General features: G+C 45.5%; 1 protein-coding gene across 5 annotated transcripts in view; it reads left to right on the top strand.

The window, feature by feature from the left end:
- Nucleotides 1-17563, top strand: part of nbeab (neurobeachin b) — a 338760-nt gene that overhangs the window by 129097 nt on the left and 192100 nt on the right. For all 5 annotated transcript variants that reach the window (XM_056283778.1, XM_056283780.1, XM_056283777.1 and 2 more), the window contains exons 12-17: nucleotides 91-243; nucleotides 5015-5183; nucleotides 12335-12414; nucleotides 13571-13633; nucleotides 14093-14190; nucleotides 14710-14802. In XM_056283778.1, the coding sequence (XP_056139753.1) occupies nucleotides 91-243; nucleotides 5015-5183; nucleotides 12335-12414; nucleotides 13571-13633; nucleotides 14093-14190; nucleotides 14710-14802 (656 nt within the window). The remainder of the gene's footprint in view (nucleotides 1-90; nucleotides 244-5014; nucleotides 5184-12334; nucleotides 12415-13570; nucleotides 13634-14092; nucleotides 14191-14709; nucleotides 14803-17563) is intronic.

Raw genomic sequence — 17563 nt, 5'->3', positions numbered from 1 at the left:
CATATCAGTAGGCATGAATATTCACCCATTTACAGCATCGCTGTTGTGTGTTGACCATTATTTGACGTGACTCAATACTTCTCTCTGCAGTCATCACGTGTACACATCACCAGGGCTGTGTTGGAGCAATTTCTGTCCTTTGCTAAATATCTGGATGGCCTGACACATGGGGCACCACTGCTCAAGCAGCTGTGTGACCATATCCTGTTCAACGCTGCCATCTGGATCCACACCCCTGCCAAGGTGAGCTTAACCACGTACCTCAGCTCCTAGACCGTGTGTGGCCAGGTGTCTTTGTAAATGTGACTAGGCTGCTGCAGATGTACTTATGGATATGCAGAGCTTTTTAAAAATTATTGACTTGATGAGGGCAAGGGGGAGAAGGGGTTGGGGGTGGTGTCGAGGTGTCGTGGTGTCCTTGGGCAAGATACTTAATGGTTTTGTACTCTCCACTGGATCCTGCACCAAAACTAGAGGGCAGAGGGAGAATCTCCTTCTTGGAGAAATACTAGTCTATCAAGTCAAGATTGTGAGAATGTGGGCATCCAGGTAGCATAGCAGTCTATTTCGTTGCCTACCAACATGGGGATCGCCAGTTCAAATCCCCATGTTACCTCCGGCTTGGTCAGGCGTCCCTACAGACACAGTTGGCCGTGTCTGTGGGTGGGAAGCCGGATGTGGGTATGTGTCCTGGTCGCTGCACCAGCGCCGCCTCTGGTCAATTGGGGCGCCTGTTCGGGGGAGGGGGAACTGGGGGGAATAGCGTGATCCTCCCACACGCTACGTCCCCCTGGCAAAACCCCTCACTGTCAGGTGAAAAGAAGCAGCTGGTGACTCCACATGTATGGGAGGAGGCATGTGGTAGTCTGCAGCCCTCCCCGGATCGGCAGAGGGGGTGGAGCAGCGACCAGGATGGCTCGGAAGAGCGGGGTAATTGGCCGGATAAAATTGGGGAGAAAAAGGGGGAACATTTAAAAAAAAAGAATGTGAGAATGTTCTTACTAATATCCACCAACACATGTCTTTAAAGGGGCAGCATGGTGGCATTGTAGTTAGTACTGTCACCTCGCAGCATGAGGGTTTTAGGTTCGATTCCAGTGCATCTGCATGAAGTTTGCATGTTCTCCGGGTGTTTGTGTGGGTTTCCTCCGGGCACTTCGATTTCCTCCCACAGTCCAAAGGTATGCATGTTGGATAAACCAGAGTCTCTAGATTGGCCATATGTGTGAATAGTGCGTGAGTGACTGTGTGCGGACCCTGTGATGGACAGGTGACCTGGTGAGGGTGTCTCCCCACCCTTTATCCACTGCCTGCTGGGATGATAAGCGCTGACCCCACACAAACCTGACTTGAATTAATTTGGTATAGATAATGGATGGATGCGCCTTTAAAGACCCTGTGAAATTACAACCCCAATTCCAGAAAGGTTGGGACAGTATGGAAAAACGAAAAGGAGTGATTTGTAAATTCTGTTCACCCTGCACTACTATACTGAAAACATTACAACAACACATTATTTGATGTTTTACCTTGTGAATTTAACTGTCTTTTTTAAATATGCACTCATTTCAAATCTGATGACTGCAACATGCTCCAAAGAAGTTGGGACAGTTGAGTGTTTACCACTGTGTAGCATCACAATTTCTTTTAATAACACTTATTAAGCATTTGGTTAAGTGTAACAAGCGGAATGTTGCTCCATTCATCCATTATGCGGGTCTTCAGCTGTGTAATTGTATGGGGCCTTCGTTGCCATATTTTGCACTTCATACTGTGCCACACATTCTCTACCAGAGACGGGTCAGGACCGCAGGCAGGCCAACCAAGCACCCACACTCTTCGCTAACGCAGCTGTGCGCTTGTAATCCGGGCAGTACGTGGTTTGGCATTGTCCTGCTGGAAAACACAGGCGCACCCCTTTGAAAAGATGATGTCTGGATGGTAGCATATGTTGCCCTTAAAATTTGACATATCTCTCTGCATTAATGGTGCATTCACAGATGTGCATGTTACCGAGACAGACGCTGCCTTTTGGACCTGATGCTGATAATGGCTTGGGTTTTCCTTTTCCTCTTTGGCCCGGAGAACGCAACGGCTGTTTTTTTCCAAACACTATCTAAAAAGTTGTCTTGTCGGACCACAAAAGATGAGCCCACTGTGCTACTTTCCATGTCAGACGAGACCGAGCCCGGAGAAATCGGTGGCACTTCTGGACAGTGTTGATGTATGGCTTCTGCTTTGCATAGTAAAGCCTTACCTTGCATCTGTACATGCTGCAGTGAATGGTGAAGACTGCCAAAAAATTTCCGAAGTATTCCCAGACCCAGGTCATGATGTCTATTACAGACACGTGATTTTTTTTTTTAGACAGTGGCTTTAGGCCTTGCCCTTTATGCACAGAGATTTGACCAGATTCTTTGAATCTTTTGACTATATTGTGGACTGTAGAGGGTGAAATACACAAAATCCGATCCATACGTCTTTGGGGAGCTGAATTATTCGCTGATGCATCTGTTGGCAAATTGGCGAGCCTTGACCCACCCTGGCTCTTGAAGGACCAGGGGTCTCCGTTATAAAACAGTGTGTAGGAGCCTTACTAAAAGTGTATGTGCGCACAAAAGCCGAAAGTGGCGTACGCCAAGGAGAAAAAAATGAACTTAAATGTGTGAGAGGCATCATTATACAATCTGGCTTCAATTCACCACCTCACCATCCGCGTTCACTTACAGGTGGGCACATTCTCCGATCAAGTTTGTTTTTATAGATCACAAATTTTGTGTGAGAAGTGGCCTACGCCTTTTTCAGGCTCTGTTTTTTTTGTACACAACGGTTACAAATGAGACCCCGGGCCTTTTTTGGAGGCACCTTATATACTGTAACACAACTGCATCACCTGTTTCACATCACCTTACTTCTTTTTTTTTTCCCTCCACCTTTTTCTCCCCAGTTGTATCTGGCCAATTACCCCACTCTTCCGAGCTGTCCCGGTCGCTGCTCCACCCCCTCTGCCGATCCGGGGAGGGCTGCAGATTACCACATGCCTCCTCCGATACATGTGGAGTCACCAGCCGCTTCTTTTCACCTGACAGTAAGGAGTTTCACCACGCAGCGCGTGGGAGGATCATCCTATTCCCCCCACTTCCCCTGCCCCCCTGAACAGGTGTCCCGACTGACCAGAGGAGGTGCTAGTGCAGCGACCGTGCACAGACACGGCCAATTGTGTCTGTAGGGACGCCCGAGCAAGCTGGAGGTAACACGGGGATTCGAACTGGCGATCCCTGTGCTGGTAGGCAACGGAATAGACTGCCACACTACCCGGATGCCCATCACCTTGTTATTTAAACTTGTCACGTCATTATTGGTCCTAAACTGCCCCTACCTCAATTTATTTGGAACATGTTGCAGGCATCAATTTCAGAATAAACATATATCGTCAAAAAAACAATGTAGTTAATAAGCTAAAACATGAAATACCTTGTCTTTATACTGCTTTTGTTTGAGTACAAGTCAAAGTAAATTTACCAATCACTCCTTTTTGTTTTTATTATTAGCATTTTCCATACGGTCCCAACTTTTTTTTGGAATTGGGGTTGCATAATCAAAGCTCGGTGCGTGACACGACTGTAGTTCAAAGGAAATGGAGGGGGGTGGGTGGAAGTTTTGCATGTTTAAGAGTGCATGTCTCATTTGGTGACAGTGCAAGCCAATACCCCCCCCCTCCCCCCATGGCAGGAACAGATTATACAGAGATTGTGGAGGTGGTGATGAAAAAGAAAAAAAATGATCCGACCCTACTTCTCTACTAGTGTGAGCTGATAATGAGCCAAAAGGAAAACTATACTTGCACTGTTAAGTTTTCATACTCATAAATATTTTCCAGGCTGACCCCTCAACTTGTTTTTATCACCCAGCTGATGTTGACTGCCAGACATACACACATTACAACATGTAGTAACTGGGCTTCAGTGCAGTGCAGCACATACCACCTGACACCCTGGATAGATATATTGTCACACTTTATGGGGGTGATTTCATGGCTTGAGGATTTATTGCTTGCTTTCACTCTCCTGTCCTAAACCCAGAGATGTTTTTGAAATGTTTGAGAGTGATTTCTCCCCCCCCCCCCCCATTTTATAATGACCCGTGAAGAAGTGGATGAGGCATATCAAAGGAACTGACTTTGTGTGGCGAATACATTTGCCTCAGCAATGCCCCTGGTGGAGCCTCTTCATGAATAAATAAAGGGAGGAAATAAATACGGAAGTTTCTGGAAGCTAGCCCGTGACACTCCTCCAAAACGATTCACATGGGGAGAGGGAGAGAGGAAAAAAGAAACGAGTACGAAAGAAAGAGCAGAGGTAACGAAGTAGGTTGCAGCACTTTAAGCACATCAACACCAAGAGTTCCTTCTGGTCTTTTCCTCCAGCACACGCCGTCCCGTTCACATTCCCTCCATCCCTTTGCTGCAAGCTGTGCACACAGAGAGAGCAGGGAGTATAAATGAAAGCAGCCCGCAGTTGGTGGGGGCATCTGTTTAGATGGGTATTAATTATGGGGACCATCTGACGTCCTCTCTACCTGCGTCCCACTAGGCGAGACTTAATTTACAAGCACCACCCACTTCAGACACTATGTTGTAGAAATTGCACTGTCGATGCTCAATTAACTCCCAATGTTTAATTTCTGTGCCTTCAAACCACGTTTTATCATTGCATCGCTGCTGGAGTGGGAATGAGATTTCTTGGCGAAACTGTTGCTAATCATAGTACATACTAATTAGCATCGACCCGGGCAGGGCTGGGACTTAATTATTGAGTCCTGTAATCTGTGGTTAGTGGAGGTGTATCTGTCCCTACCACACACTCTGAAGGGCGGCGGGCTGCACTAGCATTGTCCACCTCAACAGGATGCTTTAGGCAAGTGCTTGTTTCAGGGGATTATGCAGTCCTGCTGTGATTGAGGGTAGTAACATATGATGCATGTCTGTATGTTTGTCTGTGTGTTTCCACCTCAGGTGCAACTCTCCTTGTACACGTACCTCTCTGCGGAGTTCATCGGCACAGCAACAATCTACGCCACTATTCGCCGAGTGGGCACAGTGCTGCAGCTCATGCATACTCTGAAGTACTACTACTGGGCCATCAATCCTGCAGACAGCAGTGGTATCACACCAAAAGGTCTTGGTAAGCACGTTTAGCGATCCGGCATTGGGACACATGATTATTATTATTCAAAACATCAAGCTATGTTTTAGTTATATGCTTCTGCTGTCGAAATGTACGTCTTTATCCTGTTATACTGGATAGAGCATCTTTTTCTTGCAAACTATTTTCTTTTCAACTGAAGCCTTGTTCCATTGAAGTTCAAGGTTTCAGCTGGAAGGGAAATTGGTGGGAGTGAACCCGTCATAACCACACTGTGCAGTCACAGCCTGCTAGTAAAGTGTCTCTCTGAAATTGCAGCTGCTCCCCCATGTTTGAAATGAGTCACTGCCACATGGAAGCTTGTGCTCTGTCATGTGGTAGGACCAGGGCCACCACTGAAGATGACAGTGAGACAGACATGACACATTGGTACTGTCAACTTGTGTAGGGGAGTGGGGTGGGGTGGGGGTGTTGATGTGGGTGTCAGGTTTTTGAAACATGGGGCACAGACATGCCTGACGTTCATACTCGATGAAGTAATGGCACATCACCGAGTGGACTGTTCTGGGAGGGATAGTGCGCTTGAACTGGCATTTCCTCTTTTACTCTCCGTTTCCCCCGTCCCGTAAAAGTCATTGTACTGGTTTACTGGGCAGGTTTGTATCGAATATCCAACTGTCTGATTGGTCTATAATAAGACACACTTCACTCATTTCCTCAGGAAGAAATTATTTCAAGGTTTCTGGTTAGGTTAAAGGGTCATCCGGTTAGCGCAGTCCTCCTGGACCAGGTAGGCATCTGTGTCAAGTACATCAACAGGGACATGCAGACGGGTGACAAATTAAAGGGAAAACCTGAATGCTTGACCCCTACAGTGAGGGGGTCTGGGGGCTCTGTTATGCTGTGGGGGGCCTTTTCCTGGCATGGTTTGGGTCCATTTGCCCTCCTTAGAGGGAAGGGTCACTGCAAAACAATACAAAGTTACTCTGGGTGATCACCTTTATCCTATGATGAGACATTTCTATCCTGATGGGAGTGGTCTCTTCCAGGATGGCAATGCCCCCATCCACAGGGCACGAGAGGTCTGTGAATGGTTTGATGAGGATGAAAATGCTGTAAATCATATGCTATGGCCTTCACAGTCACCAGATCTCAACCCAGTTGAACACCTATGGGAGATTTTTGAACAGCGTGTTAGACAGCGCTCTCCACCACCATCATCAAAACACCAGATGAGGGAACATCTTTTGGAAGAATGGTGTCCATCCCTCCAGTAGAGTTCAGGGACTTGTAGAATCTATGACAAGGAGCATTGAAGCTGTTCTGGAGGCTCCTGGTGGCCCAACACCTCACTGACACACTTTATGTTGTCTTTTCCTTTAATTTGTCACCTCTCTGTATGTCCCCTAAAGAGGGTAAAACCTCACTAACTGCCCGTCCATCCTGCTACCACTCATCTAACCACTTACCAGCAATATTCTTCACAAAGTGTTCTTTAAAAAAAAGACTGAACATTAAAAGCACTACTTTTTCATATTGCGAGATGAAAAAAAGAACCAGAGCCTGTGCAAAAAATTGTGGACAAATGCAATTTCGTACCCTGTGGGGTGTAACTTGCTCTACATTCTTGTCCTGTTGTGGCTTTGAAACCCCCTAAATGCCCTCAGACAGCTTGGTGTATCTAAGGACAGAGGTTAAGAAGGATAACATGAACAACCGCATCTGTAAGTCAGGTCAGCGGTTCCCTGCATCATGCATGCCCTCATTTTAATCCCACTCTTATCGCCTTCCTTCTGGGGGCTTTATATAGCCTGGACAATTTCATTTCTATCTTGGGAACTGGGGTCAGATTTTTTTTTCTCCTTTAATGCAGTTGAATAATAGCTCTTGTTTTCTAACTCACATGTTCAGAAAATATGTTTCCACATTACCTCAGAATCTACACAGAATATGGGGATTTTTTTTGTTTTGTTTATACGACAATTTTGACATACATAATGAACATTAATGTATCCAGTCATGATTTCAGGAAAACAGCAGAAGCACAACACAACAATGTCCTCTTCACATTTACACTGAATGCATGATAGTTTTGGGGTTTTTTTTGTTGCACCTGTTCTTCCAGAAAGCGTTGTGTGCAGGCGGTATCCTCTGCATGCATATTCCACTTCACATTTCCACTTCGGAGATTCTCCATACAGCTGCAGTCCTCTGTGGCTGGCCAGTGAGCCGTACCATCAGAGTAGATGGGGCTAAAATGCCTCACGCGGGAGTACCTTGTTTTAAGTATTATAGATTTACAGGAAAGAGAAGATGGACAGACGTGGTGGCAACAAAGACCAGAAACGGGAGCCAAGACATTGCAGGCAGAACTTAATCTGCATCAGTGTTTTTTTAAAAAAAATTTTTTTTAACTCTGCTCCTTGGGACCCCCAGGGCTGCTGGTTTTCTATTCAGTTGGGTAGTTGATTATACTTGCCTGTTGTGTCAGATTGATAACCTTCCAACTCAAACAGCTGGAATACCTGTCAGACTAGAAAACCAGCCGTACGAGGGAGTCCAGGCGACCCGAGGGGAGATGCATGGATGTGCAAGGGGCCCGTGCTAATCAGATGATCTGAACATTGGTAGTTTAAGGAGGGGAGAGCAGATATGTTAATGTTGTTCCCTTACAATTTTTCCCATCTGGCATAGGGATTTATGTTGACAACCATCATGCTTGTGTAACCTCTGAGGTACAGCCACCAGTGTGCTTGTGTCTGTGTCTGGGAGTGTGCTTGTCTATCTGTGTGCCTTGTTTTTTTCCCATTCAGAGCCATCCCTTGTCTGCAGAGTGAAAGGTATTTTGAATAGAATATTGCATGGTTTTGTTTAGCAGCCTAGAACAGAATGAAATATGGTTTTGCAAAAGAAACACATATTTTGAGAGTGTGGGTCCCCTCTGGGAAATGTTTGAGAGCCAGTGCTCTGAGCAAACAAAGCAGTTTTGCAATGCTGTGATGCAGAAATGCTAAGGAATGCTGGGGCTAATCTCTCTCCCTCTCCCTCCCTCTCTCTCTCTCTCTCTCTCTCTCTCTCTCTCTCTCTCTCTCTCTCTCTCTCTCTCTCTCTCTCTCTCTCTCTCTCTCTCTCTCTCTCTCTCTCTCTCTCTCTCTCGCCCCCTCTCTCTATTCCCCCCCAACCCCACCCCCACACACATGAAAAACCATTTGTCAGAGAGTAATCCATATTTGTGGACCAATTAGCTTCCCCTTGCAGTAACCTTTTTCAAACCCAAGTGTAAATATTTGGCCGATTGTCCCAGGCCCCCAGGGAGATGTTATATTTTAACGTATTGTTATAGGATAACGTCTTGGCATAATGAAATGAAATCTCAAAATGAATCAGGCGAAGAGAAACGTTGAAATGAATCACGGGGGCTCGTTCCACTGATCTGTGGTTTATTTGGCAGGTCCGTTTATTTCTTCTCTGCCCCCTCTCCAATGAGAAATGGCCAAACAAAGAGGCAGACAGACAGAGAAGCAGATAATGAAGTGTTCAATTTTGAGAACACAGAGAAGACATTTAAAATGGAGCTCCTCCAGCTAGTCGCTCTGTTTCTGGAATTACTTTCCTTTTTTTTTTTTTTCCCGGGTTCTAATAGAGAGTGCAATTGCTCAAATTTTCACAGCCCCTGCACATACCGACAAGCAAACAAGAGGTATCTCTCTATCTGTCTCTCTCTCTCTCTGTCCCATCTCTTTCTCATTCGCTCCCTCCCCTACCTATTTTTTTACTAAATGATGACTAATGGGATTGGCAGTATGGCTGTTTGAGCCAGATGGAACTGACCCTGGTGTGAGGCCAGTCTTATTTCCATTACAGGAAAGACCTCGCTGATACCAAAAACCGAAGTGTTGCAAAGATATAATCTGACCGAGGTGTGTGTGTTTGTGTGTGTGTGTGTGTGTGTGTGTGTGTGTGTGTGTGTGTGTGTGTGTGTGTGTGTGTGTGTGTGTGTGTGAGCAGATTTCAGTGTGCACCTGGATTTTGGTCAGTTACCTTTTATGGAAGATGCAAGGTCCTGGTTGCAGTTCAGAAAGGCTTGGGTGAAAATGGACACCCTTTAATGCTCCCCGTTTCAAATCCACACAGTCACACATTCATTCACACCTAACTGTTGCAAGAGAAGGTGTCACAGGCTGAGTTTCCAAACCAGATTTATCCTGCTGGACTGGCACTTTGAACCACTGGCCATGCTTTCAATGCCACCCAACACCATCAAGAGAAAAGCACAATACAATACAATACAATACAATACAATACAATACAATACAATACAATGGCACGATGGCCCAGTGGTTAGTGCTGTTGCCTCACAGCAAGAAGGTCCTGGATTTGAACCCAAGGCCATCCCAGGTCCTTTCTGTGTGGAGTTTGCATGTTCTTCCCGTGTCTGTGTGGGTTTGCTCTGGGCACTCCGGTTTCCTCCCACCATCAAAAAAGACATGCATGTTAGGGTTACTATTCCTGTCTGTGCCCCTGACCAAGGCAGTAGGAAGAAATAACTGGAGTTGGTCCCCGGGTGCTGCACGGCAGCTGCCCACTGCTACACAGCTAGGATGGGTTAAATGCAGAGTAAATTTCATTTGTATGTATGTACAAAATGACTAATAAAGAGCATTCTATTCTATTCTATTCTATTCTAATACAATACAATACAGTACAATACAACACGATACAACTTTATTAATCCCACGAGGGGCAATTTGTTTGGAGCAGCTTGTTGTACACAAAAACAGTAATATGCAAACAAACAAACAAATAACACAAACAATAAACAATAACACTTCAGAGAGCTAAATGTTGAATAAAATGTATAAGATCTATAAGAAATTGATAATATTGATAGGCTAAGTAAACTTGGTAAACACAATAAAACAATCAGATAATTAAAAAACCCCCATTACAGAGCATTTAGTGTTGAATTGCAGAGGGAATGAATAATTTAGAATAACGATTAGTTTTACAAGCAGGTAAAACATATTCTGTCAAACATATCTAATACATCTTTAAAAATGCACCAACACATTGTGTCCCAAACTAGGCCTTCACCATGAGGTGCATTTTTAAGATGTATTTGCACATCAAACGTAGATTTTTTTTTCTAATTTGTGAAAGACAAACATGCCTTGGATTTTATCCTTTTTTTCTCTTCAACTACTGCTCTTAAAAACAGACTGAAGCCGAGTCAGCATTCCTGCTCTGTTGGAAATAAAATTATTTCCATCTATACTGGTCAAATGGACTGGTCTGCAGGAAGGGTGCAGTGTTTGTTGAGGATTTATTACCAATACAACCGCAACCTGAGATGAATCCCACATTTATCCCTTAGACAATAATTTTTCAATAAGCTCCTCTCTTTCTCCTTTTGCCCTTGGGATGGGGGGGAAATAAAGCACTCTGTGAATGGGAAACAACAGAGCTGCAGACTGTAACTGGCTATGACTAACTTGGCTGCAGCCGCTGTGCTAATGACAGTGTTATCATCCCCACCGTGTCCCACTCTTTTCCCGCACTGGGTTTTCCCCTCTCTCTCTATTCATCAGTGCCGGCACTCAGGGTCCTCCCACATCTTCAGGGAGACTTGGCATTGATTGCATTGATTGGCTGACAGAGCCGCAGGGTGGTCGGGTGTCTGCTTCTGTTTCATCTGTCATCATCATCATCATCATCATCATCAGGGTCCTCTGTTTCAGATTATCACGTTTGCTTCTGGGGTGTGTGTGTTGGAGTTTATCAGCACAGCGCAGAGAAGAAAGAACCAGAGCAAAATGGCCCATCTCCTGTGAAAGACTATTGCTTTTGTATTTGGTGCAGGTTCTTGTGGCTTATACACGAAAATGCAGTCATTTCAACTTGATATCTGTAGAACTGGCAGCCCATGATGACTGGCAGAAGAAATGGATGACATCCCTTCCAGCATCCGCCATCATGCATCATTGACGGTGCAACTTATCATAGGGACACTCTTGTTTGTATTTCCTATCATTATTGGGAATATATGATATGCTCATATGACATTGTGTGTGTGTGTGTGTGTGTGTGTGGGGGGGGGGGCTCGGTTTTCACACAAGCACTTTTTGGTCAAAAACAACAAGCGACTCTGGCATATCAGATGGGATGTGATGTCATCAAAATTAATGAGCTCGGGTGTTTACCACACAGCCATGCCCGTATCTCTGTGATATGACAGCTAATCAGTGCACTCTGTAACGTGACATATTCTATCATGTGTCTCTACCTCCATAGCACATGTACACCTGCCTAAAGTATTTTGCTCGTCAGACACTGAATAAGGTTTGTGACAGGATGGGATCTGCTCATGGTGTGTGATGTTAACTTCTGAATGTCAAAATGACTTTGGGCCAGCAGGTGACTTCTGGGTAGCTTTAATGAGATGTTGGCCAGTATTACAGACAGGTATGAATGACCACAGTGACCTTGGGCTGACTGCCTAGGTGGCTATGCTGTGGCTAGGGCTGTCCAGGCTGCATAGGGTGAATGACAACCCACACCGAACATGAAATCCACAAAAATAGAATACCTTTTGTCCGTTAATAATGTTAGGTTTCATGGCATATAGGTAGCGTAGCGGTCTATTCCGTTGCTTACCAACATGAGGATCCTGGTTGGAATCCCCGTGTTACCTCCAGCTTGCGCGGGCGTCCCTACAGACACAATTGGCCATGTCTGCGGGTGGGAAGCCGGATGTGGGTATGTGTCCTGGTCGCTACACTGGCGCCTCCTCTGGTCGGTCGGGGTGCCTGTTCAGGGGGGAGGGGGGATAGCGTGATCCACCCATGTGCTACGTCCCCCTGGCGAAACTCCTCACTGTCCGGTGAAAAGAAGCGGCTGGTGACTCCACATGTATCGGAGGAAGCATGTGGTAGTCTGCAGCCCTCCCCGGATCGGCAGAGGGGGTGGAGCAGCGACCGGGACGGCTCAGAAGGGTGGGGTAATTGGACAGGTACAATTGGAGAGATAAAGGGGGGGGGTATTGTTAGATTTCCTGCTCCTTGCATTGTGTAGGTACCGGGTTTGTTTGCTGTTGTGAAGATGTTAACAATAGCTCTTTTCCCATTACAGTCCAAATGTTATATCTTTGTTCATTTGTCTCCCTCTCTGCCCCCCCCCTCCCCCGGACACAGACGGACCAAGGCCTACCCAAAAAGAGATCATATCTCTGCGAGCATTCATGCTGCTTTTCCTGAAGCAGCTCATCTTGAAGGTAAGGCACACCTGTTTCCATCCCACTCAGCCATCTGACACTCCTCGATTATGAAGGGGGTCTCGGCACACTGACATGCTCAACGCCCCCCCCCCCCAATTTTATACTACGAAACGACTCCTGAAGGAAACAGGGTAGCTGGGCTATCAGAGTGTTTGTTAGTGGATGTTTATATTCTACCGGGACACTTGATGTTCTGCCCAGTTGTTACTGCACCTCAGATCGGTTTCGGGCAGCAGTTTAAAACTCCGTGTTGCTGCCGATATAAGAAATAAATAAACTCATAAAATAGACTGGCAGTAGAGATGCCATCACCCATCCGGGTTTCTTTGGCAAATGGCAATTACTGTGCTATTCAGTCTGCTTTGCTGAAATCAATAAGGGGCAATCTATATCCTTTTCACAACCGCTTCAAGAGTGTACTCTCCACACCCCAGTAAAAACCAACAAACTGCATACCAAACCAGTTAATATGCTTTTGGATTCATTTCCAACAAAGCGACACCTTCCAGCTACCGAAAGGAAAACATTAGCCATGGACGATGTTAGACAACATGAGCAAAACAACGTATTGGCAGGGGTGCACTTGGCTTCCACTATGTTGTAGAAATTGTCAAAATGATACCAAAGGGGCATCTGAGTGGCGTGGCGGTCTATTCCATTGCTTATCAACACAGGGATCGCTGGTTCGAATCCCCGTGTTACCTCTGGCTTGGTCATTCGCCCCTACAGACACAATAGGCCATGTCTGCAGGGTGGGAAGCCGGATGTGGGTACATGTCCTGGTCGCTGTACTAGCACCTCCTCTGGTCCGTTGGGTACCTGTTCGGGGCTGGGGGGAATAGTGTGATCCTCCCACGCACTACATCCCCCTGGTGAAACTCCTCACTGTCAGGTGAGAAGAAGCGGCTGGCTGGCTCCACATGTATGGGAGGAGGCATGTGGTAGTCTGCAGTCGGCAGAGGGGGTGGAGCAGCGACCAGAAGAGCGGGGTAATTGGCCAAGTACAACTGGGGAGGGGGAAAAAAAGGAGGGGGTGAATCCCCCCCCCCAAAAAAATTATACCAAATAAGTTTTTCATTATCTTTTTGTTTGCAAAGCTCTGTTACCCTTGTGTGCTAATTTCATATTTCTTTTCTCGTTGCCATCCTCTCAGGACCGAGGTGTGAAGGAGGATGAGCTCCAGAGCATCCTGAACTACCTATTAACAATGCATGAGGTGGGTCTGACAGGTGAACTCCTGTGCAATATCCCTGCAAATGCTGCTGCTCGGGTATACTGGTAGTCAGGGTCATGTTTCATATCTGAAGTTGCTGGTGTCTTTGGTGAGACGCCGGCTACCAGGTGAGCTGAGCTTTTTCAGTTACACTTGTTTGTCATGATGGCCGCCTGTTTGATTAGCGCTGTTGCAAAACGTTCCTCAAGCACTCAGAGGTATTGCTGCCAGCAGAGCCCTCATCGCAGTTTCTGGGCAAAGTGCAAAAGAAAATACATCTCTTTTTTGTGTTCATACTGCAGCTGCAATTATACACTTTGAGCAAAGTACAGAATAGGAAAATCTCTCTCTGTCCCTCTCTGTTTCCTTCTTTCTTCCCTGCTTTGTCTTTTGCTCTAGCCGCACATACACTATTTATCGCTCTATCTTTCCAACACTGTTTATCGTCTGCTGTGTTTGCAGGATGAGAATCTGCACGATGTTTTGCAGCTGATGGTGGCCCTCATGTCTGAGCACCCGGCATCCATGATCCCCGCCTTCGATCTGAAAAATGGAATACGGTAAGCCTTCAGGGTAGCCCTTTTCTGCACAGCAGCACACTAGAGAGGGTGTCTTGATGCATGCTCAATGAGCCAGGTAAGGAAATCACAGAAAGTCAACTTCCTGTGACACTGAAGAGGGGATTTCACAAAATAAACATATATGCATAATGGCCTGTACTATCGCTGTGTGCTTATATGACACATGCATGAATAATTTATACTCAGCAGGAAAATACACTGTAAAGAAATTATATTAATATACAGAATTTATTTTGTAATAGGATATGGAGGGCCATGTATGCCCATGTGATAGTATGAGATATAAATGCTCATCATCAAGTTTTGCTTTTGTGGTCTGAATAATTACTTATGGAGTGGGTGCTGTTTTTGTTGGGACATTAATTTCTCGCTAGTATAAATTCACTTGGAAGGAAAAAGCATTTCCAGCTAACAAGTGCGGGGCGTTTATATAAACAGGGTAATATTTGTCTCTGTCAAGATAGTGTGTTGTTGTCAACCTTTGCACTTCTATTTCAGTGTAATATACAAGCTATTGGCCTCTAAGAGTGAAGGCATCCGAGTGCAGTCCCTTAAAGTACTTGGCTACTTCCTCAAGTATTTGGGCCACAAGTAAGTAACCAGTTCTATTGATTTTGTAGTTTGTTGTGATTTGGTTCCCTAATTCAACATCCCACCCCCACCCCCACCCCCACCCAATGTCTGGTGAGTGAGAAGATTCATGGACTCCAACCAGTTCTGGCAGAAAACCCTATGCCTTCCACATTCCCTGTAATGTAATGATGCAGGCTAGATACAGTGATGCAAGCATGAATAAAGCCTGATGAGTCAGGTCTATTACTGCCACTTCTTTAAAATAGTGTATCGCTGGCGGAGCCAGAAACGCCCTGCCAGATGCCAGCTTTCAAAGTACGGCTGCATTTCTCAGTGAAACACCTGAGTTCCTGGCTCGCCGCCCTAAAACCATTACCTCAGATAAAGGATGAAAGATGTCTAAAATGCTGTCTCCCAGAGTGAAATATAGATCAAAGATTACCCATCAGGAAGCCAAGAAAGACATTTCAGCCTGCACAGTGGAGGGTGCACAGAGAATGCATTTGCAGGGAGCCTGTGTTTCAAGACACAAGGGATGACAGAAGAAAGAGGGAAAGGTTTTCTTGTGTGGTATTGTGTTCTGTTGTTTTGTGTGGTATTGTGTTGTCTTGTGTGGTATTGTGTTGTGTTGTCTTGCGTTGTGTTGTGTTGTGTTGTGTGGTAATGTGTTGTGTTGTCTTGTGTGGTGTTGTGTAGTGTTGTGTGGTATTGTGTTGTGTTGTCTTGTGTGGTATTGTGTTGTGTTGTCTTGTGTGGTGTAGTGTTGTCTTGTGTGGTGTGGTGTGTTGTGTTGTTTGGTGTTGTGTTGTATGGTGTTGTGTTGTGTGGTGTTGTGTTGTCTTGTGTGGTGTTGTCTTGTGTGGTGTTGTGTTGTGTTGTCTTGTGTGGTGTTGTATTGTGTTGTCTTGTGAGGTGCTGTATTGTGTTGTCTTGTGTTGTGTGGTGTGTTGTGTTGTGTTGTGTGTTGTTGCATTGCATGGTGTGTTGTGTTGCATTGTGTGTTGTGTTGTGTTGTGTTGCATTGTGTGTTGTGTTGTGTTGCATTGCGTGGTGTGTTGTATTGTGTTGCATTGCGTGGTGTGGTGTTGCATGGCGTGTTGTGATGTTGTGTGGTGTTGTGTTGCATTGTGTGTTGTGTTGTGTTGTGTTGCATTGCGTGGTGTGGTGTGGCGTTGCATGGCATGGCGTGTCGTGATGTTGTATTGTGTTGTGTTATCAGGTGGTACCAGGATCTGCTGAATGAGGAGAGGGGGCGGGCCAGTTGCTCGGTGATAGACTGTCCCGGGGCACAAATGGAAGCCTTTCACTCTCAAGGAACATCTGTGCTTCATAAAAGCCCCATTTTCTCCCCTCGTCTTAAGAGCTTTCTTAAATATTAACTCCCAACTGCTATTTTGCTATGAGCTCCACTTTAAACTCATAAAGAATTCAAGAAGCGTGTGCTATGCTTTATAGGTTCTGATAATTGAGTCACTGCAATGCTAGCTCATGTTTCTGCACTTGGCTATTTTTTGTGAATTTCTAAGTTAAATTGTGAATAAGAAATAATCCATATGGCGTTTAAGGATTGTTTGTATCAGTCATTATGTTTTGGTGTTTGTGGCAATGCAGAGAACAAGTAGTGGCAGGCAAAACGAACCCGGTCCCTTGACCGCCTGACCCATCTCCAAAACAGCTCTCACTCAGATACAAAGCATTTCCCATTATTGCAGTGCAATAAGATGAATTTAGTGAATTTAGATGAAAATTAAAATCATCATTCATCCAGAGGGAGCTCGGAGTAGAGCCACTGCTCCTTCACGTCGAAAGGAGCCAGTTGAGGTGGTTCGGGCATCTGATTAGGATGCCTCCTGGGCGCCTTCCTTTGGAGGTTTTCCGGGGACATCCAACTGGGGGGAGACCCCGGGGTAGACCCAGAACTCGCTGGAGGGACTACATGTCCAATCTGGCCTGGGAACGCCTTGGGATCCCCCAGGAGCAGCTGGATGGCGTTGCTGGGGAGAGGGACGTCTGGAGTGTCCTACTTAGCTTGCTGCCACCGCAACCCGACCCCGGAGAAGCGGCTGATGATGAGATGGAGATGAAAATCATTCAGTTTTGACTCAATTTAGAGTAACACAAGCCATTTTTTGACAACGTTATGGCTGAAAAAGTATTTTTTGACCTTTTCTTTGTAACCTTGAATTTGACCTTTAACAAATAAATTCCTGATTCCTGACCTATTATCATACAAATCAGGTAATCTAGAGTCATCCTGAAAAGGAGACATCATTTGCTGCATTAATTTTTGTGTTGACAGACTAAAAGCAAACAAACAATAAATAAACAAAAAACAAACAACACCCAAAACAATACCCCGGGGGGGGGGTTAGCTATGAAAAAGTGCAAGTGCAAGCCATTTAATGAGTCATGAACTGAGCTCACCGTCATACAACTGCTATCACAAATTATGTCCCTTTATTCTGAATAATTTAAACAACCCTAACAATGTGAGAGCCTGAGATCATTGTCATTAGACGTCTGACTCTGTGCTTGATAAAAAGACTGACAAATGGAAACTAAAGGACTATCTTGCTCTCTCCAGCGGCAGGTGTCCTCAGTCTGTCTCCGCTTTTGTCTGCAAGCGACTAATGTCTTCCAGAATCAAATTGATGTTCCTTCATTTGTTTGCATTAAACTTTCCCGGCGCTTTGAATAACCTCAGTGACGGATGTAGGTGTCCTGGTCTGCAGCGAGATTCATGATGGTATTCAGACTGAGGCTGGGCCGCTAATGAAAT

The sequence above is a fragment of the Lampris incognitus genome, chromosome 7 (assembly GCF_029633865.1).
Source record: "Lampris incognitus isolate fLamInc1 chromosome 7, fLamInc1.hap2, whole genome shotgun sequence".
In the NCBI taxonomy this organism is placed as follows: Eukaryota; Metazoa; Chordata; class Actinopteri; order Lampriformes; family Lampridae; genus Lampris; species Lampris incognitus.
This window is presented reverse-complemented; position numbering and strand designations above follow the sequence as displayed.